At 41.4% G+C, this 27,251-nt stretch overlaps 1 protein-coding gene across 1 annotated transcript; it reads left to right on the top strand.

Annotated features, from left to right (window-relative positions):
* Positions 1-249: 249 nt before the first annotated feature.
* On the top strand, positions 250-26,976 carry LY86 (lymphocyte antigen 86). The gene is made up of 5 exons (XM_054631875.2): positions 250-612; positions 14,300-14,386; positions 15,786-15,914; positions 23,242-23,294; positions 26,230-26,976. The coding sequence occupies exons 1-5, from the start codon at positions 492-494 to the stop codon at positions 26,323-26,325; spliced, it is 486 nt and encodes a 161-aa protein (XP_054487850.1). The 5' UTR covers positions 250-491; the 3' UTR covers positions 26,326-26,976.
* Positions 26,977-27,251: the final 275 nt, after the last annotated feature.

Genomic DNA, 27,251 nt, shown 5'->3' with positions numbered 1-27,251 from the left:
ACATAGAGACCAAACTGTTCATCTTCCAAAATTTGGGCTGACTTTGTGTGATTAAGATGGGGCAATTTGGATTGCAACTTTTTTTCAGCCAGAAGGCTGCAAAATAAGTCTGTTTGAAGTTTTGTCCCAAATGCTTTGACTTCAAGAGAAGAAACTGGCAGCAAGAGCAGAAATAAACACATTGCTGCATTGTTCCAGCAGGCACCAAGGCAGGACTATGCTGGGCAGTGAGTAGGTGTGATTAGCTCATTTGTCATTAGTTGAACACCAAGCAGAAAGCAGAAGTCGAAGTACACGGAAATAACACCCTCCAATTCTGATTAGCCTCTTATTTATACCGCATTGTGGGAAGCTGAGGCTGCACTGGCTCACTTAACCCTTTTGCAGGCACGGATGTTGTAAGTCCCACGTCCCTTGGAGAAAGGAAGGAACACCTCCCTCCAGAGTGTTAGCAAGAGACAGAAGTGATCCTGCAAACTACCACCACCACCATGAAGACATCAAATGCTCTTCTTTTCATCTTAGTCCTGCTTTACATCAATGCCAGCACACAGTGGCCTACGCACACAGTCTGCAAAGAGGACAACCTGGAAATATATTACAAAAGCTGCGGTGAGATTTTTTTACATTTCCATTTTCCTTTCAGCTGCTCAGCAGAGTTGTTCCTATATGCAGTGAGAGATGCTTATAAAGCCAGGCAGTGAATGGAAGGGTTACACTCCCAAACTTCCACTGGGTTTCAGATCTAAAATATTTTTCATGTTTCAAGTACAGCTGGTTTTGGTTCACACACACATAAACCCAACTGTATTTAGAAGATAATAAAGAGGAAATAATGTAACTTAATTCAGAATAATAAACCGCTGTGAAAAACCCAGTTTAGCATGAAAGAGATGACTAAGATCTTTATCTTGAAGTTAGGTTAAAAAATATATAGGAAGACCCTAGGTCTTTACCTTTTTTACCCTTGGGATGAAACAGGCTCTTCAATGCACTGATCTGCTGCTTTCCTAATGTGCGATGAGGCTGTGGTGACGTGCTTTCTGTCCTCCCACTAGGAATGACAAGGGACCCAGTGTGACAGTGGGAAGGATTCATGTTCTCTGCCATTGCCACTGTGCTTAGTGAGACTTCAGCAGCAGCCCTTACCAGAGGCATTTCCCAGGGATCACAGGGTTTTGTTTGTTCTTTAAATCTGTAGAGAAGAAAAGGAGCAAGCAACACTGGAATTGACTGAAAATGAATTCACTGAATGGTGCCTGCTTTTCACCTCTTGCTTTGCTGGCCGTGTGCCTCGCCTATTGTGCTGATCTACTTTACAACTGGGACAAAGGGAATTAGATTCACAGACGCCTCATTCATTTTCCGCACGTGATTTGAAAAGCGATTCATGGCAAATGAGCACCCTAGAGTTTGTTTTTCCAATTCATCCAGTTACAAAGGGTTTTCCCGGGGGCTTTTCCTCGCCTGTAGCTTTCATGCGTTTTTGCACACCCATTAAAATAAAGCCAGTGAGGGACAAGGGAAGTAAATAAATATTTGTAATGCTATTCTTTACTGGCCTGCTCCCAGGGGACTAAAGTCAGGCTTCACTTCTATAAATGGGTGTAATGCATTAAGAAAATATTTAATTAGATATTGAATACAGACTTTAGTGTTGCCTTCATATTAGTAAAAATCTATTGCGCAAGTGAGTTCTGTTCCCTCAACAGGTCTCAGTCAGCATGAGATGCCTTGACACAGAGGCATAGGCTACACTCTGAGTGAATTCAAAGTATGATGAATTTGTCTGCTGGCATGTGCCAGTTCAATGTTGCTTCTTACTGTGCACATCACTGGCCTAGCTAACAATATGCATTTGTTTAGAGTCATTTGTCACTTCCTTTGGTTTGCCATGAACAGAAAGATAAGAGGTACATTCATTCAGGGGGAATTCACAGCTTGAGAAGCACGAGCCCGAGATCATAAAGGTCAGGTCCCACCACTTAGTGGTCTTCTGTTCTCCTGGGTACAGCTATGGGAGATGAAAAGATTACATAGATGTAGAAACAATGCAAGAATTAAATAAGATTCCTTGTTTGAAGTCAGGTTCTATTCTCCCTTACTGCTCTGTCAGATTAAAGTTCAGGCAACTCACAAGTGCCATCACAATGTCCTGCCTTGCCTTTTTCCAGAGGCTATCACATGTGCAGCATCAGCCCAGGATACACCATCTGCTTTGCTGCTGATGCAGTTCATAATCCAGCAGTTTGCATAAAGAAGAATTTAAGGTGCTTGGGGTCAAGCCCCACAATCTACAGGTCAGGAGGATCAATCCAAGTACACTAGCCCACATCTGCTTCAGAGAAGACCCTGTCCTTACTGAGCTCACTGGCAAGCTCACAGTGGTGCACAAGGTGCTGATCACCCTTTCAGGAGAAGGGGAGCTTTCTCCCTACTTCATTTCACTGTAAGCCATAACTAGATGGGCAGAACATAACTCCATTTTCCATGTGTCCTGCCAATTGTTCTCACCCAGGAGGACACAGACTTGTCAGTGTTTGACAAGACCCTTTCCCATCAAACCTTCCCATTACAAATTTATAATGGCAGCAACCACAGAGTTGATATTAGGCAACTTCCCACACTCTTTAGCTATTTCAGGGGAATACTGCCCCATATGTCCCTCCAGTCTGAGAAATCCCTTTGGTATTTCCTGCTCCACCAAAGGTATCAGAGGATGTCCCATTTGGGGGATAACAGGAGACACAGTGAAGTAACAAGTACAAAATCTTGGGTAAAGGATTGCCTGTTGGCTACAAGAGGGTGAGGATTTCACCTCTAATGTTGTTACTATAGACTCTAGGATGCTATTAGGGAATTAGGATTGAATCAAGTAAAATATAAAGATGTTAAAAGATTTTTTTTATCAAGTACTTCACAATTTGTTTCTAGAGCATAATGTCCTCTCTCAACAAATTATTAGAATTCAGTTTGAGCATTTAAAGAGGAGCCAAGTACCCATTTTTGCTTTGCTGTTTATCAGATCCTCTCCTATAATGCAGTAAAAATCTGACTAAATTCAAAAATATGGGCTAATATAACTGTGATTAATGCAACAGAGAAATTTAGATGGATAACTGAGAAAGTGAAGCCATCTCCCATACCCAGGAGTAAGTTGCAATTGCTGGTCACAAGCAATTGTTCTAGCTGCATCTTGCTCCGATAGCATGATGCATCTTGCTCCTATAGCAGACATGCATCAGGCCCCCAGCCTCAGGCCATGCTCTGGATCCTATAGAAAGCATCCCCATTCCCACTCAGCCACATCAGACTAAATGTTCTGTAACCAGGTCTCCAAGTCATGCATCAAAAGAAGGGGCTAGACAAGATCCTAGTGATCCGTATAATGCAACCGTAAAGAAGAAATCAGACAAAAAAATCTCAGCAGCAAGTCCGTGGTAAGAAAATCAAGCTGAGGGGCAGGTGGTCTAAAAGTAGAGTAAATAGACTGTGTGCTGCCTCCTCTATGTAACCACAGGAGACATAACACTGAGACAACCTATAAATAGCAAGACATTTCCTATTAGGGCCACTCTTCCTCCCAGGAACAAGTGACAAAAATGAAGGAAGATCTCAAATGACCACAAATCACTTTAGAAACCTGGGCAGAGATCCTGAGATAAAAGCAGCACAGGTTAACATCTCTGACTGAGAAAAGAGAACAGTAATTGGCAAGTCTATGCACAGACATGAAAAGAACCTGCTACATAAATGGCCAATTTCTACCCCTTTTAATTTCACTGTAATAATGCTTTTGATCTTTCTAGCTACATTATAAAAGGCAATTGTCTGGGAAGGGAAGGGCAGGTAGGCAATGGTAACAAATTGCCCTGGGCAGATTCCAGTGTTTTTTGAGTAATAGGCATCCACTTGGAAGTGCAAAGTGCAATGCAGTCAGAGACAACAGAACATAACTCCCTAACACGTCTACCAGCACCTGCTTCTAGATCATTCATGTAAAGCCTAATTGTCTTAATTAGCCATGAAAACATTCTTAATATATCATGTTCAAATGGGACCCCCTTCATAAGGGAAAGCAGGTGATTGCTCCTGCAGACATACAAAAAATATTTTCCAACTATTTTTACAGCTCTTTCTTGAAATGTTAGGTGGGCCTGTATTAACACTTTAGTGCTTCAGAATGCCTGCTTTTGTTTCGACCAGCAAGCTTGCTAATTATTTAATTAAATTATTTAGATTAGGACCTGGGAGATCTTAGAGCTGCCCACTGCCTAAAACTGTAGGTTTCTTTACAGTGCAGATAAGACACAAGGTTCTAAAAAAGGGTATGGACACCATCAACCATTAAGGACTCTGTTTTCTGTGCACTGGAATAAATAACAGGGAATTTCAGGGAGCTCTTCAGAAGAGCCAAAGCAGTAATATTCAAAGATGACATCTTCAGAAATATTCCCAAGACTATATAAAACACTGCTTAGACCACATGAGATTTTTAAATATAGACAAACATTTTTTCCCAATTCATATCTGATTTTGTTTTCTTTTTCTTCTGTTTTTCATCTGAAGCAAGGTTAATAGCCATTAAAGTTTCAGGAGAAGGAGCAAACAATCAGTATTCCTTTCAACCTTCTGAATTAAATATGAAATTTGCTGCACCCTTCATAAGATTTATATCTGTATATCTACAAATTTTAAAATAATAAAACTTATATAGGGATGTGGGTAAACGTTTGCTATAATTCATGTCTTCTGCTAGACAAAGAGCCAGGGCAAGCTGGTCATCTAGGAAATTATTTTTACATGACAATGCCTCTTCCAAAACAGAGGAAAGTCATGCTGAACTTATGTCCAATGAGCTCCATGTATGCTTGCACAGTTCTATGTCACACTTGAAGCAGTGTCATTTATATAAACCTTTTCTCTGGCCTCCAGTGGCACAATAGGAGAGAGTAGCACTGCCCACTTCAGTACACACTTGCATTAAATTGCATTCGTAGATAGAGGAACTCTCATTTGTATGGCTTTTCTTTAAATGTCTGAGCTCAGATTTGGATCTCTGTTAAAATGGCCCCTTCGAACTCAACAGGGTGTAGAACCCACTCTGGTCAGACAGTACATTACAGACATGCTCCTGTTAAACTCTGTATTGAGGGAACTTTTCAGTGCTTAAAATAAAACAAGTGGAGACAGAGATCAATTAGCTCACAATTTCCTGATGATTTGTCAGTCCTTCCTGAAGAGTTTCAGGCTTACTAGGGTCCCCCTCACACACTCATTATACTTTCTCCTTCATACTGAGAGACCAAAGATACTATTTTTCTTAAATTCCACTTGTTCCTTTTTTAAAAATGCAACAGTAACATCAGGTGTATTTTTAAAAATACACCTGCTCATTCATCAGTATCAACTTGTAAACAGTACTGTTAAATTGGCACTAATTTTACAGCATATCACCTTCTGTTCTCTATGTCAACCAGTCTAACTAGTCCTTTTCCCTCCCTGACCACACACTTATATTATTTACTTAAAGGATGTAAGTAATCTGATAGCTTCAGCTGGGAAAGTAAGGTCTGCAAAAAGTTCTCACTCATGACACTTCAGGGCAAAAAATTCTTCCAGACACTTGGTAAAAAGAGGTTCTTTTTCCATTATTCTTTGGATTTTTGGCAGACAGATTGAGCCAGATGCTTCTCTTGGACTTATTTATTTATTTCCCTCAAACAGTCTCCAGCAATTGCTTCTGCTTCTAAATTATTTAAAGCTACACGACACCAACTCCCCTCTGATTTTTTGTTGCATAGATTGCTAATGGGCAAACAATCAAAGAACTTAAGAATTCCACTTGAAAACAATTTTTGTGTGTTTACTCTGTCCAAGCCATCTTACTGTCATAGCTTTGCTGTTGAATTCATCTGGTATAACTTACTTATTCCAAGGGGAAGACCAGATGTGTACATGTATATTTCTGGCACCAGATCCTAACAAACTGAAACTATCATCAGAATCAAGGTAGCATAGTTATGAGTGTGCATGCAAATCTTTTTTTAAAATTTTTGTCCCTCCATGAATTAAAACTATCCCATCTATTTCATTCTCCACATCTCATTAGAGGATTTAAACTTTCTTTTTTCTATGTGAACTCTTGAGGTGATTCTGAACATCATTTTACCCTTCTTTCAGGTGAGGAGAGTACTTAGTAAATTTTAAAATGTAAATGACATTGAGGAGCAGGAGACAATTTCATATCTCCAAGGTACTCTGGCAAAAAACATTAGATTCAGTACCTAGACTTTAAATCTTTCAGTAAAATCAATATTAATGCTTTCAGTGAGACTAGTAGTGGAGAGAATTAACCTCAGCTGAACTTCTCCCACCAGGATTTAAATTCTCCCATCTAATTTAGTTCTCAGTGGTTTCCTCACAGAGCCAAATTCTTCACCAAATCAATTAAGGTCCTGCACCATGGACTGCAAGAGGGTTGTTTATGTTAAGCACAGACAGCCTCTCCTGCTTATCTCCAGCTGATAAATCTAAACTGGTTGGCATGTTTTTCACCTACTCACTTTTGCCAGGTCTTTGGTTGCTGTAGCCACTGAGTCACTCACGTAAATGTAAGAATAGGTGGTAACAGTTCAGAAGGCAAGCCATAGACAATTATGTTCTATCCTTTGGAAAAATATAGGAGAGACATACCTAAAAAATGGTATATTACACAGCAGTCAAGAAATACTGTGGGTAAGGAAATATTGTCATTTGCTATTGGATACTGAATCTGAGCCTATGGAGGGAGCACTCTAATACACTGAATAGGTGAGTCACAGCCATTTTAACAATTTGGTAAAATTTGAGCTTAGCTCCTGTATTACATAAAGCAGAAATTATCAAAAGGCTGCATAAAGTCAGGAGCAAAAACAAACCACAGCTGATGATGAGTGCTCCTACGCAAAGCTTCCTTTGTAAGCCTCCAAGCAATAAAGCATTGCTACGCTTTCTTGACATTGCCACATCATCTCATCGAAAGCTGTCATCAAGGCCTCAAAATATATCTGGACCCTACTATGCTTACAGTTTAGCAAAGAAAATAGAGACAGGAGATCAGACGCTCACAGCAATTTAATATCCATTGGGAAAAACATCCAAAGTATTCTAAGAAAAATTAACACCTCAAAATGAAAAAACTACATCAGCATTATTGTGTGTTGGTGTCACTGAACCAACTTTAAGGAGGCAACCTAAAACTAGGGAGAAGCAGTGGCCACCAGGGACAAGATGCCAAATGCCCTTTACAGATTCACCACATACCAAATCGAAACTCTTTGGTCTGTTCCAGATGCTGCTTTTAGGCTCAGGAGAGCTTCTAGTTACCAAAAGCTAGCATTTTGAAAACTACCACAAATTATTTCAATGTTTCAGTTTCCTCTTCACCTGAAGATGGATGGCTCCTGTCAAATGATCCAGCAGTGATCAGGCAGGTGGGAACCCAGCTAGTTTCCTCAGCAGAGGGAGCGTGCCATTCCAACTGTAGCTTACTGCCATGCTCCTGTAGTGGATTTAAACCCATCATGGGAAAATGGGAACATTTAGCCCATTTATGTGCTGCTGATTACTGTTCTGTATAATCAGCGGTGTAGCTGCTCTCTCAGAGCATGGCATGTGTCTGACAGCAGGGCGGTTTCCAGCAATGTTTGGTTCTATTTCTGACACAACCCTGAAAGTCTGTTGTGAATCCCCAGTCATTCTGGCAAGCACTGATGTCCAGAGACCTCAGTCTCAAGTAGGGCACTATGAAAAAATTATTAAAAAAAAAAGCCAACACATTGAAGAGGGAAGAGACAGCTCTGATTAGGAATACAGGCAGTTACTGTAAGCATTTTATTCATCCAGTGCATGGTGTTTTCTTACCAACAGAAGAACAAAGACTTTCTCTCTCTAATACAGTCCCTGCTGGGCCCAGATTAATGCAGTATTTTCTTGTTACACTGCTGTAGTTGAAGCCTGCCCTGCCTGCCTTTCTCTCTCAAGCTAACTAGGACAAATCAGGATTATCAAGTACAGATCTATATGTGCTATCTCTCAAAGCCTGCATCTTTCAGTTTTGTCCTCTTAAACAGGCTTGGATAAAGCTTTGTCATACCACACAAAGCACAGAAACTCCCCTTTCCGAAATACCACCTCTGGCAAAAGCAAGGAAAGAGCCTTCAGATACCGAGCCTCCCCTCAAGCCTCAGCCAACAGCTCTAACAAGCTTGCTCACAGGAAAGGTGGTTCAGGCAGGAAAAGGCAGGGAAACTCAGGGCATGTCTTTGACAAGGCTGCTTGATGCATGCCAGTGACACCCCCATCCCCAAACACGGCCCTGCACAGGCAGAGAGCCCCTTATATCTTCTGTCTTCACAGGGGCTTCCCTCCACCTCATCGCATCAGCCTGCTGCCAGAAAATCTCTTCCTCTCCTCTCCACCTGACATTTGGAGAAGCCTTCTAAGTTACTGTTTCTTAATATTTGTACATTTGGACTTCATTTATACTTCCCAAAGAGTTTTATTTGAAATATCAAAAGACAAAATCTTTGTCTTTTATTTAAACTGACTTTGTAAGGCACTGAAATCACCTTGCTCCGAAACTAAGGTCACAGGCATCAGCCAGTAATGCCTGTGCCTCAATCTAACCAAGAAATATATACATGCTCTATGCATTACCAGTGTTCAGTATTCTTGGGAGAGGATTGGAAATTATTTAACTTGTATAAACTTTTTTTTTTTTTAAAGTTACATTTTAAGTTGCTTTTGCTAGTGTCCTGGGCTTTTTTAGTTTATAGATTATACTGAAACCAAATCTTCAGGCTTCCCTCTACAGCCATGTAGGTTTTATCAGAGAGGAAGCAGAGTTATTCACTCCATTGGACATCTCCAAAAGCTTTGGAGGTTTGGGTTTAAGCAACCTCAGAAACCACAAGTTGATAGTACTGTTTGCAAAGGGGAACTCCCACAGTCTGTAACCCCAGGACATTAAGGATACACAAACTGTAATCTTCTCTATTCCTTCTCCTCTATGTTGCCTAAGCGAGCCAGAAAAGTTCAGGTGATGAAACATACAGTGACTTCTGCAAATGAGGCCAGAGTGACTGAACTGAACTAGGCCAGAGTTCCAGTCTGAGTTAGGCAAGAGCCTGGAGCTGGTCATGGCTAAGTCAAATGTCTTAGGATGAAGTATTCTGATGATAAAGTAGACACAGCCAGTGTGAGTCTCACAATTTATTCTGCTTTTCTCTGAAGAGAGGGTCCCTCTGCCCTTCCCAGTCACATCTGGAGGTGGCAGTGGCATGCAGTGAAGGCAGGCCTAAATGGAAGTTCATTAAACAGAAGGTGCTCAGGGAAATGCAGATGCATAACCAGAGAGCTGCTAATTCACCTGATGCTTCTTCCTCAGTAGCCCATAAGTAGATTCCAGTGTCAAATATAACCTTGAGCATTCAGGTTAATTTATTTAAATAGACATTAAAGGGAAATTGTTGAACGAATACATAAAGTCTGAAATCCCAAACAGTTCCTCATTCTTTCCCTCTCCTTTCATCATCTTGAATGTTGTAAAGACTAATGATTTAATTTTATTAGGAGCTTTGAAGGTAAGGAGTATTGGGTAATTGCTAAATGTTTCTTCCTTGTGCTAATTTCCATCTCCTCTAGCACCAGCTTGTCCTTACCTGACCCTCGCCAAGTGCAGTTGTGCTATTTCATTCCATTCTGTGGCTTATCTGCTCCTAAAAGTATTATTTTGAAACACCCAAAGCTAACCAGTTTGGAGGGTCTTCTTACCCCTCCAGGGCTTACAGATGTGGACTTTTACAAGCAAAGTTCCTCTGCTTGCTGCTGCTATTCACTCATATGACTGATTTTCATGCTCATATGGAAACAATGTGATTTTAGAGCAGATTCAGAAGAGAGGAAAATCAGTACAGGATCGTAAAAAATATTGGGGGGGGAAGGGAGAAGAGGGGGGAAGGGGGAAGAGGGGGGAAGGGAGAGAGAAGAATAAAAGACAGAGGCTGTTGTACACCAGCACAGCAAAATTCCTAGAACAGGTGCTTCCCATCTGGCCATGCAGTTTCTGTAATGCCCAGTTAGTAATGTAGCAGCACAGGGTCTGAAGGACATTGCCACAGTGGGTTAGCATATTATCATTCCCAGCTGTCCACTTCATCCTGTGCTCTGGAGATCCCCTCCCAGGAGGCTGTAAAGGCAGCCCCAGCTCACAGCCCTGTGCCTTTGTGCACACCCATGTGCAGCAGGGGCAGGAGCCACTGGCCCCACAACTGCAGTAACCAGGGCACAAAAGGCACTTCCCACCTGTTGTCCTTGTCACTGAGGTTACACTGCTGTAAATATGTCCGAGCTAATCTACCTATGAACCTTCTACCAAGAACTCAAGCAGGGGGGAAAAGCTCTAGAAAGAAAAGTTCAGGAACTCATCTGAGCTTCTAGGCTGTACTACACACACCTGCTCAGTCTCCTAAGAGAAACCCAGCCAAACCCATCACTGTGAGCCCCTCAAATAGTAAGTCAGGCTGAAATCTTGCACTGTGGTGCCAGTGCATGTGGAAAACCTCATCCCAAATCAATATAGGAACAAATCTTCACCAGGGTACTTGGGTAAGGGTGAAATAGGTGGTGGGATGCACGGGCGCAGCTGGCACTAAGCCGTGTCAGGGGTGTTTGGTAGCAAGATGCCAGGTACAACCCAAATTCACCTCTCACAAAGCAGGATTGTACTACAGAAGTCAGTCTTCAGCGAAAGCTGGACATTCAGTGCTAGATACAGTTGGGAGCTCAGCCTCAGGCACAGCATCAGGTTCAAATAACAGGTCTGGAAAATCTTGGAGTGCATGGATGGTTCACAAAGCCAAAGGCTTTCTCGTTCCCAGAGCAGTTGCCCAAAATTTAGTATTGCCTAGAGAGAAACTTGAGTCAAAATTCTCCTTCCAGACACTTTTCATGCTAGCTGTAAATATGTTGCAGCCTAAGTCCTTCTCACTAGATACACAAAAAAATGTCCTTTTCCCCCTCAGTAAGCAGATTTTCACTGATAAACCTCAATATGTTTGCAAAATTTCCAACAACATTATGAGTGTTGGTGATTTATCAAAGCTGAACTGGAAAAGCAAAATTCTGCAACCAGTTAAAGAGTTTCTAGCTTTAATTATGGGAGAGGGAGCAGATTGAAGGGAGTAGGTGGAGGGAAGTCTGGGAACATACAGTACTGTGCACCATGAAATGTTGCAGGGAAGCGAAAGGCTGAAGGGCAGCCCCACGTATTTTAGAGATTTAACAGTAAATGTTATTGCTCTGCACATGTGAAAGACATAACATGTATTTTTTTCAGTCTAACCAGCTCACTTCAGATTGAAGCAAACACGGAAGAATAAGTATTAAACCTCCATAGGAGACACACAGTGACTCACAGTTGTACATCTAAGAAAAACAAAAACGGCAATTGCCTTGAGTTGCCTTGGCCACAGGAGGCACTCCTCACGATTTAAGGAAAGAGGGGGATGGCACAATCCCTTAGTGCATAAAGCCCAGCTGAATTTACAGATTTCTCCACTTGTCAAGCAGCTAAAACCCACAAGTTTCATAAATTTTGTTATAGTAGCAACGTTTCTCCCTATTTGTTTGGGAATCCAGACTCCCTGGCACCATAGCTTTAGCAACACAGCCATTCTTTCAATTGATTTCAGCAGGAGGTCCCCATATATGCCACAGTATCTAAGATTGCAAAATTGGATGCTAATTCTGAGCAGGAATTTCCACAGGGATGGTCAAAAAATTAATTTGGGTTCTTTTAGCAGTGGAAAATTTTACATTTGTCAGCAACAGAGTAACAACAGAAAATTCAAGAATTCAAGTGCTCCAATTCACAAATTTTTCTGGAATTCCTCATGTGAGTGCTTCCACACTCTCTTCTTTGAGGACCAAACAGCACCTCCTGGATATGCCAGGATCCTATGCTGCATCACAAACAGGGCAGTAAAAGACATCCATGGCTACAATGCACTACGAAATGTATCATCTGTCAAAGGAGCTGAACCCATAGAAATAAGCAGACATCCAAACTAAAATTACCCTGAGATCAGGGTGATTGTAAGAAGCTTTCAAAAAAATCTTGGTTTCATGAACATACCCTTTCCACTCAATGCTGAGAAATTTTAAACTAAAAGTTCAAATTCTAGCCCTAACACCACAATTTAGTTTGTTCATTAAAGTACAGCCTAGTCTCTTTGAAAAGAAAAGGACATTATGTATGTTCTACTGCCATGTTAGACCATAACTCCCTCTTGAAACTGCAGACCCAACAATTTTAGTAACTCGACAACCAGCACTATTTGTAGGCATCAATGCCCAAATTGCTCTGAATCTGAGCAGCTGCTTCCTGAACCTTATCATCACACCACACACAAAACAGAAACAAGAGGGGCTCTAGCAGAAGTCCAGAGGAATGCGGAAGCCAAGCCCTGAAAGATGGTAGAAACCAGAGGGGAAGCAGGAGTAACGGCCCTGGAGAAAAGAGAAGTTTGACATGCTTTCCAGCTGGAGCAGGAAACTGCTCTCCTAACCGATTCCAACAGCTTCTGAAGCTGCAAAAACAAAGCTGGAACTGACAGGAATAAGAAAAAAGAGGAAAGACAGCCCTCTGACTGTGGCCACACTTGATAAACAACTGCAGGCACTAATTTTTTGTCCCAAGCAGATTATGCAACTGCAGAGACTGCTTTAGTGGTGTGGAGGACAAAATCCAGCACAAGGACACAGAGCTTTAGAAATATCAGTTCTTTTTATCTCCCTCCTTTGAACAGTCATTTTAACTTACCCAAATTTAGGGCTCGGCTGTTAGCTCACACTGATAGTCTGTGGGCTCACAAAGCCTGGCTTAGTTAGAGCCCTCCAGGTCCTCTCAACACTTTCATTCATTCTGTGATCTCCTCTAAGCAATCAGGTTTTGGTCACACAGGCTTGCTGATTGCCAGCTGCTATAGCTGTGGGGCACTGCTGCTAAAACAGGGTTAGACTGTGGGGATGCTGGCTCAGCCTCACAGCGGACACTTGTGACTCAAGTTTCACCACAGCATCTAAGGAAAATTCTCCCAACCTGTTATTTTCAACTCAGTGAGAAGATTAGTTCAAGCAACAATAACTTAAAAAGAGAACTCAGTTCCCAAGTCTATATTTATCACTACCAGATCTGAGTAAACCAAGGAGCCTATGGCTGCTTCTGTACATGCCACAGTTGCTTCTCTTTTTTCCACAGAGAACTACGTTGGATGAACAGGCTGGCTGGAAAGCCATAATGAGGGACAAAACTATGCCTAAAGCAAGTTTGAGGCTCAAGGTATTTTTCCAAATTGGCCAAATCTTTCCCCTCCTGCCACAGCTTTGGAAAACAATTGCAAATTCTATTGGTTGTGGCAGCTGAGCTGTCAGTGGTTGCTGCTGCCTGTCACCAGAGAGTGACATGTCAGCAAGCCTTCAGGCACAGCATCAAGTCTCATGGAGGCTATCAAGGAAGAGGGTGGAAGTAGGAAAACAATTATGCTTTTACAAGAGTTTTAGAGCTTTTTGCAGAGAAAGGGATACTGCAGGAATTGGAAAGAATCACGTTCATGATAATTATCAGTCAAAGGGCTTCCTTTGGTCCCACAGCTCTGCTGAAATCTCACAGAAAAGGAGAAATGTAGAATATTTTCTGGCTTAGAAATATCACAGGATGATGGACCCAGAAAAAAACTGCTGCAGTATCTCAGTTAACACAATTTCATTTTCAGTTTTGGACTTTTCATCCCACTGCAGAATTCAGTTTCCAAATCAGCTTCACCAAGCCATATTGTGAAGCAAATTAATTAATAAACATCTTCATAACCAATTGCTCCTCAGTGCTGAGGAATGAATGGCAATATGCAGAGTCTGGGAAAAGCAGTTGTGCTGAGATTTCATCATTGAATAAGTATTGGCTATCCACCATTGTGGGGAACTTTCCTTCTTTGAGCTTGGTTAATTTTCCCACACAATAGATTCTAACCTCACACAGGTGAGCACCTGAGTGCACTTTAGACTGAAGGGGCAGGAAGGACTCAAGTAGCTATTGAATGCAGGGTATGGGAGCTCTAAGCACTTCTTGGAGAACTTGTAAGAAATATGTAATTTGTTTTTTATAACATTTCTATATTTTATATATTATACATACAGTCTCAATAAAGTATCTCATTAAAGTACGACTTGTAACCCCCTACTTTGCATCTTCAAACAGATCCCCAGCAAGATTTTGCTCTCAGCATTGACCATTGTCCTGATATTGCAACCCACACCTTTAACATCAGAGCTGCAACAGTCCTAGGTAAGTGAATTGCTATTTTCTCATGCTGTACATAGGTAATTCATGTGTGAGTGATGGTATTAAGAAGCAAGCAAGGCTGACAATCTCCTATAAAATATGAATCGGCTTCATTTCTTAGAAATTTCAAAACCCGTGCAGGGTTACAAAAATGTCACTTCTGTTATCAGCTTGGCCTCAGACTACATCTCTCACCCTAAAGAAGTCATATCAGCTTTCAGCCCCTATTCCGCTCCTGCTCTTCATTTGTACACATGGAGAGCCAAGGGGGGGCTGCTCTAGAGCACATTATCCTCATAGCTAAGTCTTCTGGGGAGAGTCTTGCTGACTCTCACACATTCTTATGTCAGTACCTCACCAAATTTCCAAGGCTGTGACCCTTGCAGGTAGGGGTCTGAATGGACTCCCACAGAGCAACGTGGGGATACCCCTCTGTCCCTCCTGGGTGTACAGAGAAGTGTTCTGGGAAAGTCCTGGCCTGAGGCAGCAGTCACACCATCAGTTTGCCACCTGCACTAGCTGAAATTACATCCTTCAGCACTTGACTGATTAGCCATAAAAGGTAAAACTGGGTGCACACTAATATTAGCCATTGCTTGCTTTGTGATTTTTTCACGGGAAAGCCACATCTAGCCGACCTGAGCCCCAAGCTCATCTAGATCCTGTACTACCAGAGCATAAATATGAAAGAGCTGCTGTATGCTCTTGGTGTTGAAAATAAATTTGTGCGCCAAGTGTCTTTTAGCTCCTGGGAACGCTTCCTTGCATGCAAAATGTCTCCCTTCCTGTCAGACATGCAGGTTATTTGTCCAGGGAGCATCAGTTTTCAGGGGGCTGAAAAGGTAAACAAGCCTGAAAAAAAATCACACTACAGACATTTGCAAATAAGTCAGAGCACAGGACCTCCATCTAAATCCAGTAGCCTCATTGGCTCTGCCTGCGTCAGCAAGCCAGGTACAAGGAGGTAACCTCCTAGAACTGCCAAGCTGCTGTGCTGGTCCCTGGCACAGGTTTGGCTCAGGCCAGTTACTGTTTTCCCAGGCAGCAGTTTGAGGTCACACGTTGTTCCCAGGGGCCCATTGGATATGATCCCTCTGCTAAGAACACAAGAAAAGTTTAGATGTAAGGACAGGAGATTTGCTACACCACTTGACCTGAGAGTCAGAAAATGGTCATGAGCCTAGTTTATTTAACACTCAAGAGAACTGCTATTATGTCCCCTGTCATATACCTTGAAGGGCCTAGAGACCTCTTCCTGAAGCACAGATTTCTATGTATCAGGAGTCCCCTGTGAAGAGAAAATGTCTAATGGCTCAAACAGCAGGGAGGAAAAAATAGAATATTTTTTAAAATAAAGTTAATCCTTGCACTTTCCCTGAGGTCTCGCTCTCTTTGTGTATAGGACACAGCATCAAGGAGCTCTACGTCAAGCTGGACATGATCGTAAATGGAAAGACTGTCCTAACCTACAGAGAGACGCTTTGTGGGCCGGGTCATTCTAAGCTTATTTTCTGTGGAAAGAAGAAAGGAGGTAATTTAGGTGGCACTCTCAGTGTTTGATGGCTACTGAATACTCCAAGCAGGATGTGCCTGCTGTGCTGTTGACTGCACTAATACATTGTAATGTTCTGTTTACTTCACCAGCATGTTAATGGTGACAGGAACGCAGTAGGACAGAGACATTTTAATTTAAGGGCCTGCTTTTCCCCCCAACCTGTTTGCTTGCTTTACTTTTAATCACAGAATATTGCACACCCATGGGAATTTAAGTCCATTAAAAGTAACTGTGGTTATGTGACCCCCCATCCACCAGCAGGGAGGTTCATAAGCCGTATTTAGAGGCACGTGCTTGTCATGTGAGCAAGAAGTATGACAAAAATAAAGGCTAGCTCTGTAAAAGAAATGGCTGAGCAAATAAACAACTATTTCTGAACATGTTCTTCACTATTAAGCAAGTCACTCCTCCTGTCCTTAAAGGCAATTCTTAAATCACTTTATGAGGAAATAGGCTTGAATAAGGATATTTGGATTAAGATACTATTTGCTACCATCTATGGTTTGCATCTTTCAGTTCAACATGTGCCTGTGCAGCAGTCAGACGAATTCAGCTCATGCCAGTCACACTGCCAGCTGGCAAAGACTTGCTCTAGTTGGTTTAGAGTGCTATTGCTTGCCCCCAGAAAACCCCCCCAAGCATCTTTGGGCCCAGGCGAGCCTGGGCACCTAAAGGCCCTTCCTGCCACGACCCAGGCTAGGTAGTGCGAAGTTAGCTGTGCCATGTCTGGAAGAGTTGTGGTCATGCTTCTGGACTGCAGTAGGCATGTATCCATTAATTTTTAAATCCCCCTCACATCATGATCATCTATTTAGGCTGATTTTATAAAAAACCAAGTAGAGCCACAGAGCAGTTTGGATTGTCAGAGCACCAGCTAGTTACAGAAGCTCTGCTTTCCTTGAGTCACTGACATCTTCAAGCTGATAACACTGCAATAACTCATGTGCAAGGGCCATGAGTTTAAAGACCATGCACAGCACTACTGTGAAGACAGTTCCTGGAAAATTACTAAGACATTTCACACTGCACAAAACTATCACAAAGAATAATAGAGAAATGCTGCATGAGCAACCAATTATGTAAATCATGTAAGCCAGATAGACAAAAAAATTAAATTCAGAAGTTTCTTCAATTGTGTATTGAATTACAAGAGGAGAAAACCCACCCACAGACCTACTGAAAAACTATCTTATTCTGATGAAGTACTTAATAACATCCTTTACTGAATACATTAAGGAGAAGTAGAGTCAGTCCTGAGCTGAGCACAAACTGCTATTCACTCATTAAGCTAGAAAGCCAAAACCTCCTGGGGTTTCCAAGTCTCTTAATCTTAAACTGATAGGCGATTGTTTCTGTTAATTGAAGTACATTATGACATAAACACATAGTTGGTTGTTTGAATAATACTATATATCTTCATTTAGAAGTACCCCTACTCCAATGCAAAGACGTCTGCCATGCACTTTTTAATATACACCCTCTCATCCAGTAGCTGTTTTTATTTAGTAATTAAGTCACAGTGGGAAAGTGAACTTTCTCAGGTTCAAACTGAAAATGGGGTATTTCTTTATTAGTTGACAGTTGAATCTACCCCATATTTTAGGACAGAGAATTGAGCTGAAGACAAATTTAAGGCAGTTCAGGCAAAATTTACCATATTAGCACAGCTGTAAATCTGACCTAATGCCTGTGCAGGAAGGACAACTTGTGAATGGCCAAGTATGCAGACTACTAAGACACAGGAGAGCAGAGAGCCCTTTCAAGAGAAGCTTTTCATGGAGAGCCCCTTTTTCCCTGTTGTATGGGCAACATTTCCAACATCTGGCCAGACCTGACCTGAGTTTAAATGTAGTTTCACACAGAATTTGCTTGCCTTTCATAAGGAGGCCAAAAATTGCCTGCCCCTCCCTCTCCCAAAATTAGACAGAACATCATCCTTCTACAGGTTTTGTTGATCCACTTACTTGTGGGGAAAAGCAGAGCAGAAGTTACAAGAAAAAGAGAGTTTTAAGAGCCGGATGTGGCAAAGTCTTAGTTATTTGAGGGAAGTTTACTTTTTTCTTTATTTATATTTGCTCTCCTATAATGCTACAGTTTTTTCATGACTAGAAATACTCTCTGTGCTGGAAAAACTTAAAATAGCTGGAGATTTCATGTTCATCATAATCATATAGTATTTACTATTTTTGTTAACCAAAGGTCATGTCTGGAAGTGCTCACTCAGGCTCATGAATAGGATTCCAAGATCTTTTTCTTTGAGCTATGTGTCTGTTGTGAAGTTGTTAGCTCAAAATTTGCAAGGAAATTTGCCATTATCTATTTAGGAACAATTGCAACACAATTGCTAAATTCTTTGTGGCATAATGTGAACTCAGGCCTTCCTCTTTTTTAGTAGAATGTGCTGGTTATTCCCCATTTCCTCCAAAGAAAACAGTTACGTAAGATTTAACACATTTCCCAATGCAATCACTAAAATCAGAGTGGAAGATCTACCAGGCTAATATTAAGCAATGTGCCAACTACAGCTTGCAGGCTTAAGCAAAGCCACCTGACAAAAAGATAGCTGCCTCCTCTGCAAATTTTCTTTTGGGCTCAAATGACATAGGCACCATCAGAGCACCTGCACAATTCCTTATGCACACACCCCAGACCACAGAGAAACCCTCACCTTGCTTCAGACCTCCAGTCTTTTACATTATTGTCCCTTTCAGCAGGTGTTACAGTGAGCAAGTTTCTAAAACAGCATTTGTGAATAAAAGTAGGGAACATAACATGAATTAAAAGACTGGCTATCACATTAAGAATGTTGGTAGCTGTTTCTGAGAAAGCAGCTATACCACAAAGCTAGGTTTTTGGGCTGACACACAATGCCATCTTGCTTAGCCCCTTCACCTCACCTTTTCCTCACCAGTAAGAGAGTGAATCTTTCTCACCTGGCCATGTATTTACATATGTTTTTTCCCACTCAACTAGACATCTATAGCTGGCAGTTATTCACATCATTCCTACATCCATAGCACCCACAGAAGCTTGTGTCAGTTGCATCAGTGCAAGATTGTGTCCTAGAAGAACTCCAACATGGAGCATTGAAGTTCTAAAAATATTTAAAACATAGAGAAAGGAAGAGGTGGGTGCAGATGTACAGGGCCTTTATATAGTATAAGAGTGTGAGAATGCATAAAGATTTTCAGTGAAGGGAAGATTTGAGAAAGAGGAGTGAGAATTTCATTATAGGTGTTTAGTCAGGAAGGAGAGGCATCTTCATGACAAATGATAACTAGTAATTTGAAGTAATCCTCAGGAAGTTCTTACTTAGACATTTGAAAGCTCTGCCTCAGACTGGAAACTATTAAAGGCATGCTCACTAGCAATAAAAAGGACTAAGTCCCTTTTGGTAGAAACAAGAGTGAAAAGCTGGTATAAAAATACAGTAGTATCACCTTGATTCAGTGGTACAATAGAAATATTTTCTAGGCAGTTCTACAGAAATCACTTTCAGATAAATCTATAAGAAAAAGGGCTGAAAGCAAATCACTGATGACAGCATCCTTGACAGGTACCATAAGTTACCAGCAGACAAAAAAAGAAAAAGGGGATTATTTAATTGGAAAAACGCACTCATGGTTTATGCTCTTCCAAATGTGTGAGCATTTTTTGCAACCATACTTGGGCTTTTCTCTAGGAAGACCATAGAATTCTTTCAATAAGATAGGCTCAGTGTTTGTGACAGTTATACTTACTGCAGCAGATGCGTTCATCCTCTTTGAATGGAGGAATGTAAAAATGTATGAATTGTGGAGAAAAAATGCATAATAAGGATGCTGTGATAAACTGCAGTCCTTCAAGCCTTGGAGGATGTTTACACTTCAGGAATTATAGTAGAAATCCCCATGCAACTGGAACACTGAATGGTCTTTGAAAAGCCTGATCCACTGAGGAGGTTTCCATGGTCCAAAGTGAATATGAATGATAAAATTCAGCAGATTTAGGAATCCATAGTATTTCCTGACAGGTCTCAACTAGCTGAAAATGAAAGCTGCCCTTGCTTTCCTATAAGGACATACTTTCAAAGCAGCATAGTTTCCCCCTCCCCACTGAAGCAAGGAAGGTTACAGGAGTTTTCTAAAGGACTGGTTACAGAATCACAGAATTGTTGAGGTTGGAAAGTCATTTGAAGGTCATCTAATCCAGTTCCACATAGTTCAAACAGGGCCATCTGACAGCCAGTTGCCCAGGACCATGTCCAGGGTAAGGTTCTTAGATATATCTAAGGATGGATGTGCTACAACCTCTCTGGGCAACCTCTGCCAGTGCTCACTCACCCTCACAGTAAAAAAAGTTTTTCCTGATGTTCAGGTGAAGCCTCCTGTGTTTTAGTTTGTGCCCACTGCCTCTTTGCCCTGCCACTAGGCACCAGTAGAGACAGCCTGGCTCCATCCTCTTTTACAACCCCACTTCAGATATTTGTACACATTGATATGCTGTCCCCTAATGTTCTCTAGGCTGAACATTCCCAGCTCCTTCAGCCTCCTCATTGGAGAGATGTTCTAGTCCCTTAATTATATCAGTGGCCTTTCACTGGACTTTCTCCAGTACCTCCATATGATTCAGCTGAACCACTGCAAGACCTCTGGTTAAAAAGAGCCAAATAAAGGTAAAGCTGAAGCATAAAGCAGTACATGTGGACCTCAAACTGGACAAGCAGCACCTGCTGCTCTACATTTGAAGGCTCCCTAAAAGATAATACAGCCCATGACAGTGATTTCTTTGATAACAGAGCAAAGGCATAGCTACAACATATCAGAGCAATCAAGGAAAACTTCTCAGAGTGGGCTGAGGCAGAGCCCTGAGACTGCATTCATCTAGTTACTTTATCACAGTGAAGTGTGTGGGGAAAAATAGCTTCTACCTACACTAGATGAGAGATTAGCATTGCCATCATTTCAGAAGCAAATTTATGGCCTGATGACACCTACTTCATTTTAAAATACAGGCTTTGCAGATCCTGAATGCTGCATCTATGTTTTTAGATTCTGGATGGCTTTCTGAGAGCCTAGATGAGATCCTAACAAGCCATGTGATCCAAGAGAAGCTTCCATGTCCCCATGCAGAAGGGCTTTGGGTGATTGTTCACAGCCCAGTTTCCCCTCCACCCTCCTCTGCTGTCACCCAAGATTTGCTAGGCTGTGAGTTGGCTGAAGAAAAGGCAGTCCTGCAAGGCTCTCTACTGAACAAAAGGACACGCAAAGCATGAGTCCCAGCACTGCATGGCCCACACCACCCTGAGGGGGCAGCTCCCAATGTGGCTTAGATCACATTGACACACACAGCTCCCAGGGTAGTCACTCATCATTATGCAGTCTTCAGTGCCTTTAATTCTCATTTAGAGTCTATTAAAGCTGTGAACCAAGAGGTGGGCTGTACTGTATTTTTAAAATTTTTTGAGTCACTGCTCACTGCAGTGGAGATGTGTCAGACTTCTGGGCTATGGCTTCATGCACAGAAGTGAGTGGTGATGGTGACGGCTCTCTGAAAACAACAAGACTTCTTGCTGTCCACACGAATTAGCCAGGGATGCAGAGGGGACTGAGTGCAGTACAATTGCTGTAGCATAGTTGATCAGTTTGAGATTGACAAACCAAGACATACTTATTCTGTTCTCTGTTTTGGGATTAGGTTTTTCAGGGCAACACTAAGTTGTTTTGCATCTTCTCCACGTCCCAGGATCATCAGGGCATTACATGAAACAAAGTTCTCGCTAATGCAAAGGTGTAGAACACTGGTGATATCTCAAGTTTCTCCTTTTCCTAGTTTATCTTATTGTCATGATTGTTTCGTATAATTTTGTTACAAGACTAACATTTCTCATTTGTGGGAAAAACTTTTGTGGACTGTTTTCCAAGTCCATGCATGGTGAGATGGACCATACAATCTAAAGATGTTACAGAGCTTTTATGCAGCCTTTCACAAGAAACAGTTTAAGCCAACAGTGAGACTAGACTAAAGCTCTCTAGAAGTGACAAGCATCAAAATGCCAGCACATACTCATATAAACATGATGAAACACTCCTCTGTCACTGTCAAAGTAAGGAATATTTCATGACACCTACAAAAAAGAATCCTTAAACAGTTCTTAGACTTTTCCATGACTTGTGTGGGGCTAGTTGTGCAAGAAATTCTGAAATACTGAAACATCTACAAGTTTTATTTTCAGTCAAGTCTGCACAGTTTGGCCCAGTAAGCTATGAAGAAGTAGGAGGAACTGCAGAACAGCTTGCTAATTCTCTCCATTAATGCCAAAGTTGCCCTTTCTTCAACAGCCAAGAGCAGGCATGCCTCGTACGAGGCTCTATTCCAGTCACCAACACAGTTGTGATGGCTTTAATACCTCACGTAACTTCTTGCTGAACGCTCCCTCAGCAGAGAGACAGACATGTTCTTATTACTTTAAAGTCATGTTCAGCAAGCAGTCAAGAGTCCACACCTACACAAATACTTAGTTCAGATTGGTTTTTCTAAAAGTTACCAAAACAGTACAATTCGACTGCTGCAGCTGCAGGTATTTAATAGTTCATGCTAAAGTGTCACAGACATGTTTTATGAAAAATCCTTTCCTTAGGACTTTTTCTCCTGAGAAGCTGAGAGGCCTCAGGAACAAAATGTAAACAATAATTATCTGCTGCGTGGAATGCAACAGCTGCATCTTTGATTAGTCTCATGTAGTTGTTTCTAATTAATAGCCAATCACATTCCAGCTGTCTCGGACTCTTGGTCAGACACAAGCTTTTGTTATCATTCTTCTTCTTGCTTGCTAGCCTTCTGATGAAATCCATTCTTCTATTATTTTATTATAGTTTTAATATAATATATATCATAAAATAATAAATCAAGCTTCTGAAACATGGAGTCAGATCCTCATCTCTTCCCTCTTCCTGAGACCCCTGTGAACACCACCACACTAAAGGACTTGAGTCTGGCAGTCCCCCCCTCCCCTTTCATTTTCAGGATGTGTGATGACATAGATACTCCCACCTGGTTGTGCAAAGATGTGCCACCTTTTCCATTCACATAGGCTGCAGATGCTCCTTGAGCCCAAGCTCTGCCTTGCTTTCCCCATAAGGCAGTAGATATCCTGATATTTCCCCCGAGGGGGCTGTTGCAGGACGGGGTATGGAGCATTTTGCAGTTCCATAATACTTGTCACTGGAGACTTTGAAATGCCATTGCCAAAAAAGCATCTATGATCAGCTTTTTCCTTCCTGTGCTGCATGTCTAACCATCCATCACCATTGTTGCTTTCCAGAACATCTCTATTATGAGGGGCCAGTCACACTGGGAATCAAAGAAATCCCTCAGGTAAGTTGGTTGCAGCTGAGTTCCCAAGCAGAAGGGCTTCCCAGATGAGGTATGGTCAGAGGACTACCAGCAATCACTCTAGCACATTCCAGGCTTCCCCAGCTGGCACACTGGATCTGACAGTGTTTTATATGAATAATCCTCTTCAATATGAAATTAAGTGACTTTGCTTATAAAGAGTTACAGGGGCACTACTATCCAGCAACAAAGGTTTTTTTCAGGATAGCAGGTGTCTGTACCAGCACTAAGTCAGACAGCCATAGAGTTCTTTAGTAGGCTCCCCCTCTCTTACTCTTAAAATAGCAAGAAAAGATGTTGTTCCAGGGGACTCCCAAGAGACCAAGGCTGCAATTTTGTTCAGCCTTTAGTGAACTGAACAATTTAGAGAAGCTCATTCATCCTCTCTGGCTATAAAGGCATTTTAGATAACTACTGCAATTTAAAGTGTTCCACTGTACATACATGGTGTCAGGCAGAGAGACCAAGGTCTTCTAGGTGGCAACTGAAGGTACAAGTTATTAGGCTAAGAATACTTTCTCTGAATTTATGGAGCCTTAAAATAAGAAAATTATTTCTTAGGAAGGTGAGAAAACTGGCAGTACTCTAGACACTGCTCTGAATTTCCTGGTCATCCATTACAGATGCTTTTTACTCCACACACAGCTAAGTCTCCTAGAAGCTCAACCAAATCACACTGCAAAAAAAGATAGATTCAAATGCTGAATGTAACAGTCTCTTAACTGGGCACAGCATGAAGATATATTTGATCAGTATATAACAAAGGATTTTTTAGAGACATACAATGAAGAGACTGGATTGAAGGGTAGAAGGCAAAGTCTTTGATTATCAAGGCATCTTGTTGAGAATGTAGCAAAGAAAGGATCACAGTCACCACTGAAAAAGCATAGAGTTCAGGTGGTCAGTCAAATACCCCTTAGATTTACTTGGAGAAGCACAGCATGAGCTCTCAATTCTTCAGCATCAGACATAAAATATATGTCAGAGGCTCAAAGATGAGGTCTGGGATCTGCTCAGTATTGGATTGCTCCAGGCAGGAAAAGAAAACAGGATCAGAACAGGGATACAGAACAAAGACATGAGTCCCAAAGAACTGAGCTTGCCAAGACCTGCAGAGGTGATAACAAGGGTAGCTGGCTTCTGGGAAGATCAAGCCTCCTTAAGTGCTACCATCTCATATGTCTCAATCTTCCTTTGGTGATAGCAGCAACCAGGACCTTCATTTTCCCAAAGCTTTCACACAGGGAGCTGGACCCCCGTTATGCAGGCTGTTGTCCCGCCCTAACCAGCCTGCTTCCCTAAAGGCTATACCTACAGAGGCTGTGTTGAGCACTGCCTTTTGATGTCTCACACAGGAGTGCCTGAGCTCACATCAATCATCATCCTGCTCCAGGAGCAGCTTTACTAACATACTTACGTAGTAAAGCCTCAAGAAAAACTGAAGAATAGGTTTCTAAACCAAGGAGAAGCCATAGAAACATGCACACAGACCAGTAAAACTCCAGTTCTGGGCAAATTAGCTGAATCTTCAGCTAGTTTCTGGAGCCAGAAACTCCAAGACTGATCACAAGCCTCTTTTAATAACATTTTTCACCACAAGCAAAAATTATTCTGAAGGAGAAAAAAGAAATCTAACCACTAATAAGCAATGGAAATTAGTTATTATGAAGTCTCTTCCGTGATTTAAACTATAAGCTTTTAGAGAGTTAATAAACTTGTGAGAAAAGGAATAGGAAGCCTCTTTTGTTAATCAATCTTTTGTTAATCAATCAGGCAAATAACACCACAAAAAGGAATTATTCCATACAGCAATCATCTTCTGCTCATTGCAAAGAACAGCCTTATCCGAGAAGCCTGAGGGGTGTGTGCACACTCCACACAGGAATTACAAGCAGGCTCTATTCTCAGGAGCATGTTGCCATTGGGCCTCTCTCTAAATTTAGATTTTACTCTTAACTTGAACCTCTCTATGAGGACACAAACCCAGGTATTGCTTTAAAAATCTCATTGTAAAAGGCAAATGCCAAGAAGCTTGACTCATTTCAGCCATGCCTCCTACTCCACAACCAGAAAGGCTCTAAACAGGGCAAGAGCATTCTGTGGTTCAAAGCAAGGAGGTCACTGCTGCCAACCTCTCCTACTCTACATTTTGCTCCCCTCTGTGCTCCAACAAAAAACCCCAGAAATAATTACTGCAGTGCCAGCAATATACAGTGAATAAATCTAGTTCACCTCTTCTTCCAAATCTGTTAAAGCCACCTTGGTCACCTCCCTGTACAGTGCTTCTCCAAGGGGCTGGAGAGAGCCATCTTGACCCAAACAAGATAGCCATGGCTTCTTTAAGGTTCAGATTTTTTTTTTTTTGGTAATGATATAAGTTCTCCTCAAAGCCTGAATTCATACTTTCAACTACACAATTGGAAATCAGACTACTTCTTGTTTTATTATATAGGAATTCATTATAGATTGAGTCATCTATACACACACTTCCCCCTGAGCACTCTGTTATAAAAATTCATATCACTAACACTGAACAACAAGATCCATGTAAGAGAAGTGCCAGAGAACTGACCACCTCTTTTTCCAGTTACTAAACAGCTCAGGCCATATTGTGCTTGTTTCTAAGAATAATGAGAATTTACAGATTTGAAGGGATTTTTTAATGCAGCAAAACATTTCATTCCACTTGCACTGTTTAATTTTCAGTTTGTGCTGTCAGCACTGATATCCCTGAGGAGAGTATTTTGGCAGAAAATATGGGCACATCCTTTACCACCTCTGAAACATTTGGAGCAGGAAGGTTTTGGAGAAACTTGATGGGAAAAGAATTGTTCTGTTTCTAAAAAGAGGAGTCAGAAACTTAAGCAGTTATATAGTATGATGGGCTAATCTCTTGCTTTGCATTTTTCTCATACAGGGAGATTACACTATTTCAGCAAAGCTGACTAATCAAGATCACGTCATTGTCGCTTGTGCCGATTTTACAGTGAAAAATTATTTAGACTATTATTAGCAACAAACCGATTTCATGAAAGCTACAGACTACCAAAACTATTCAAGTCAAGTAGGCTGCTTGCATGCTACAATGATTCTGAAGAAAATAATCCTCACATGGTGATTCTCATGCTGTTCCCCTTTATAAATTTGCTATTTTCAAGAAGTTACTAGATCGTCTAGTGGTAATTTTATCTCTAAACGCACACTGTAGCCTACTTTTTTCTTCTAATATATACAGCTGTAAAAAGAAAGTATCCAATACCAACACTCATCTTAGGATGAAAATAGCATGAGGTAGAACAGGCGAGAGCCTAAACACTTTTTGCAGTAAGTTATGGAGGTATCCATTTCTCACACAGGCTAGAAGATGACTTTCACATATATCACATATTATGCAATTACAGAACTGAACATCTTAAATCTTCTCTGGAGCCTGTCTGGAGATTCCACTAGCACAGCTTTTGTTATAACTACAGAACAAAAGAAAATGGGATGAACATGCCTTTTTTCCAGTGATCGATGTCATGTCACTGGATTTGTATCATCCTAGTCTTCTGGAGTCTACCTGGAATTTTTTGTTCTGTAATGTCTTTTAAGTGATGCGTGAATCATTCTGTATTTAGGCTATGTGCTCTTCTTGCTTCTCAATAAATTCATAATGAAAGACTGTTTTTTCTCATTTTTGTCATGATTCTCAGATCTCTCCAAACTTTAAGGGGGGAAAAGGATGATGAGGGAAACAAGTTCAAAGAGCACATTTTAAATATGAAGTATCAGTCATGTTTACACATATTTTATATTCACAGAGGAAAAACTGTTCCTTGCTTTGAAGCCCCATGAGAAGTAACACAAATTATATTCCAAGTGCAGCACATCCCCAAACCATCTCATTCCAGGAGCCTTCATAGCTGACATAACTAATGGGTAGATAGATAACCAAGC

Source organism: Agelaius phoeniceus, chromosome 1 (assembly GCF_051311805.1).
Source record: "Agelaius phoeniceus isolate bAgePho1 chromosome 1, bAgePho1.hap1, whole genome shotgun sequence".
NCBI lineage: Eukaryota > Metazoa > Chordata > Aves > Passeriformes > Icteridae > Agelaius > Agelaius phoeniceus.
This window is presented reverse-complemented; position numbering and strand designations above follow the sequence as displayed.

Bases quoted from the DNA above. Each gene is read 5' to 3' on its own strand.
- LY86 (XM_054631875.2), top strand. From the start codon at position 492: ATGAAGACATCAAATGCTCTTCTTTTCATCTTAGTCCTGCTTTACATC. The intron at 14,387-15,785 runs GTAAGTGAATTG...CTTTGTGTATAG, and splicing joins CAGAGCTGCAACAGTCCTAG to GACACAGCATCAAGGAGCTC. The intron at 15,915-23,241 runs GTAATTTAGGTG...GTTGCTTTCCAG, and splicing joins CTGTGGAAAGAAGAAAGGAG to AACATCTCTATTATGAGGGG.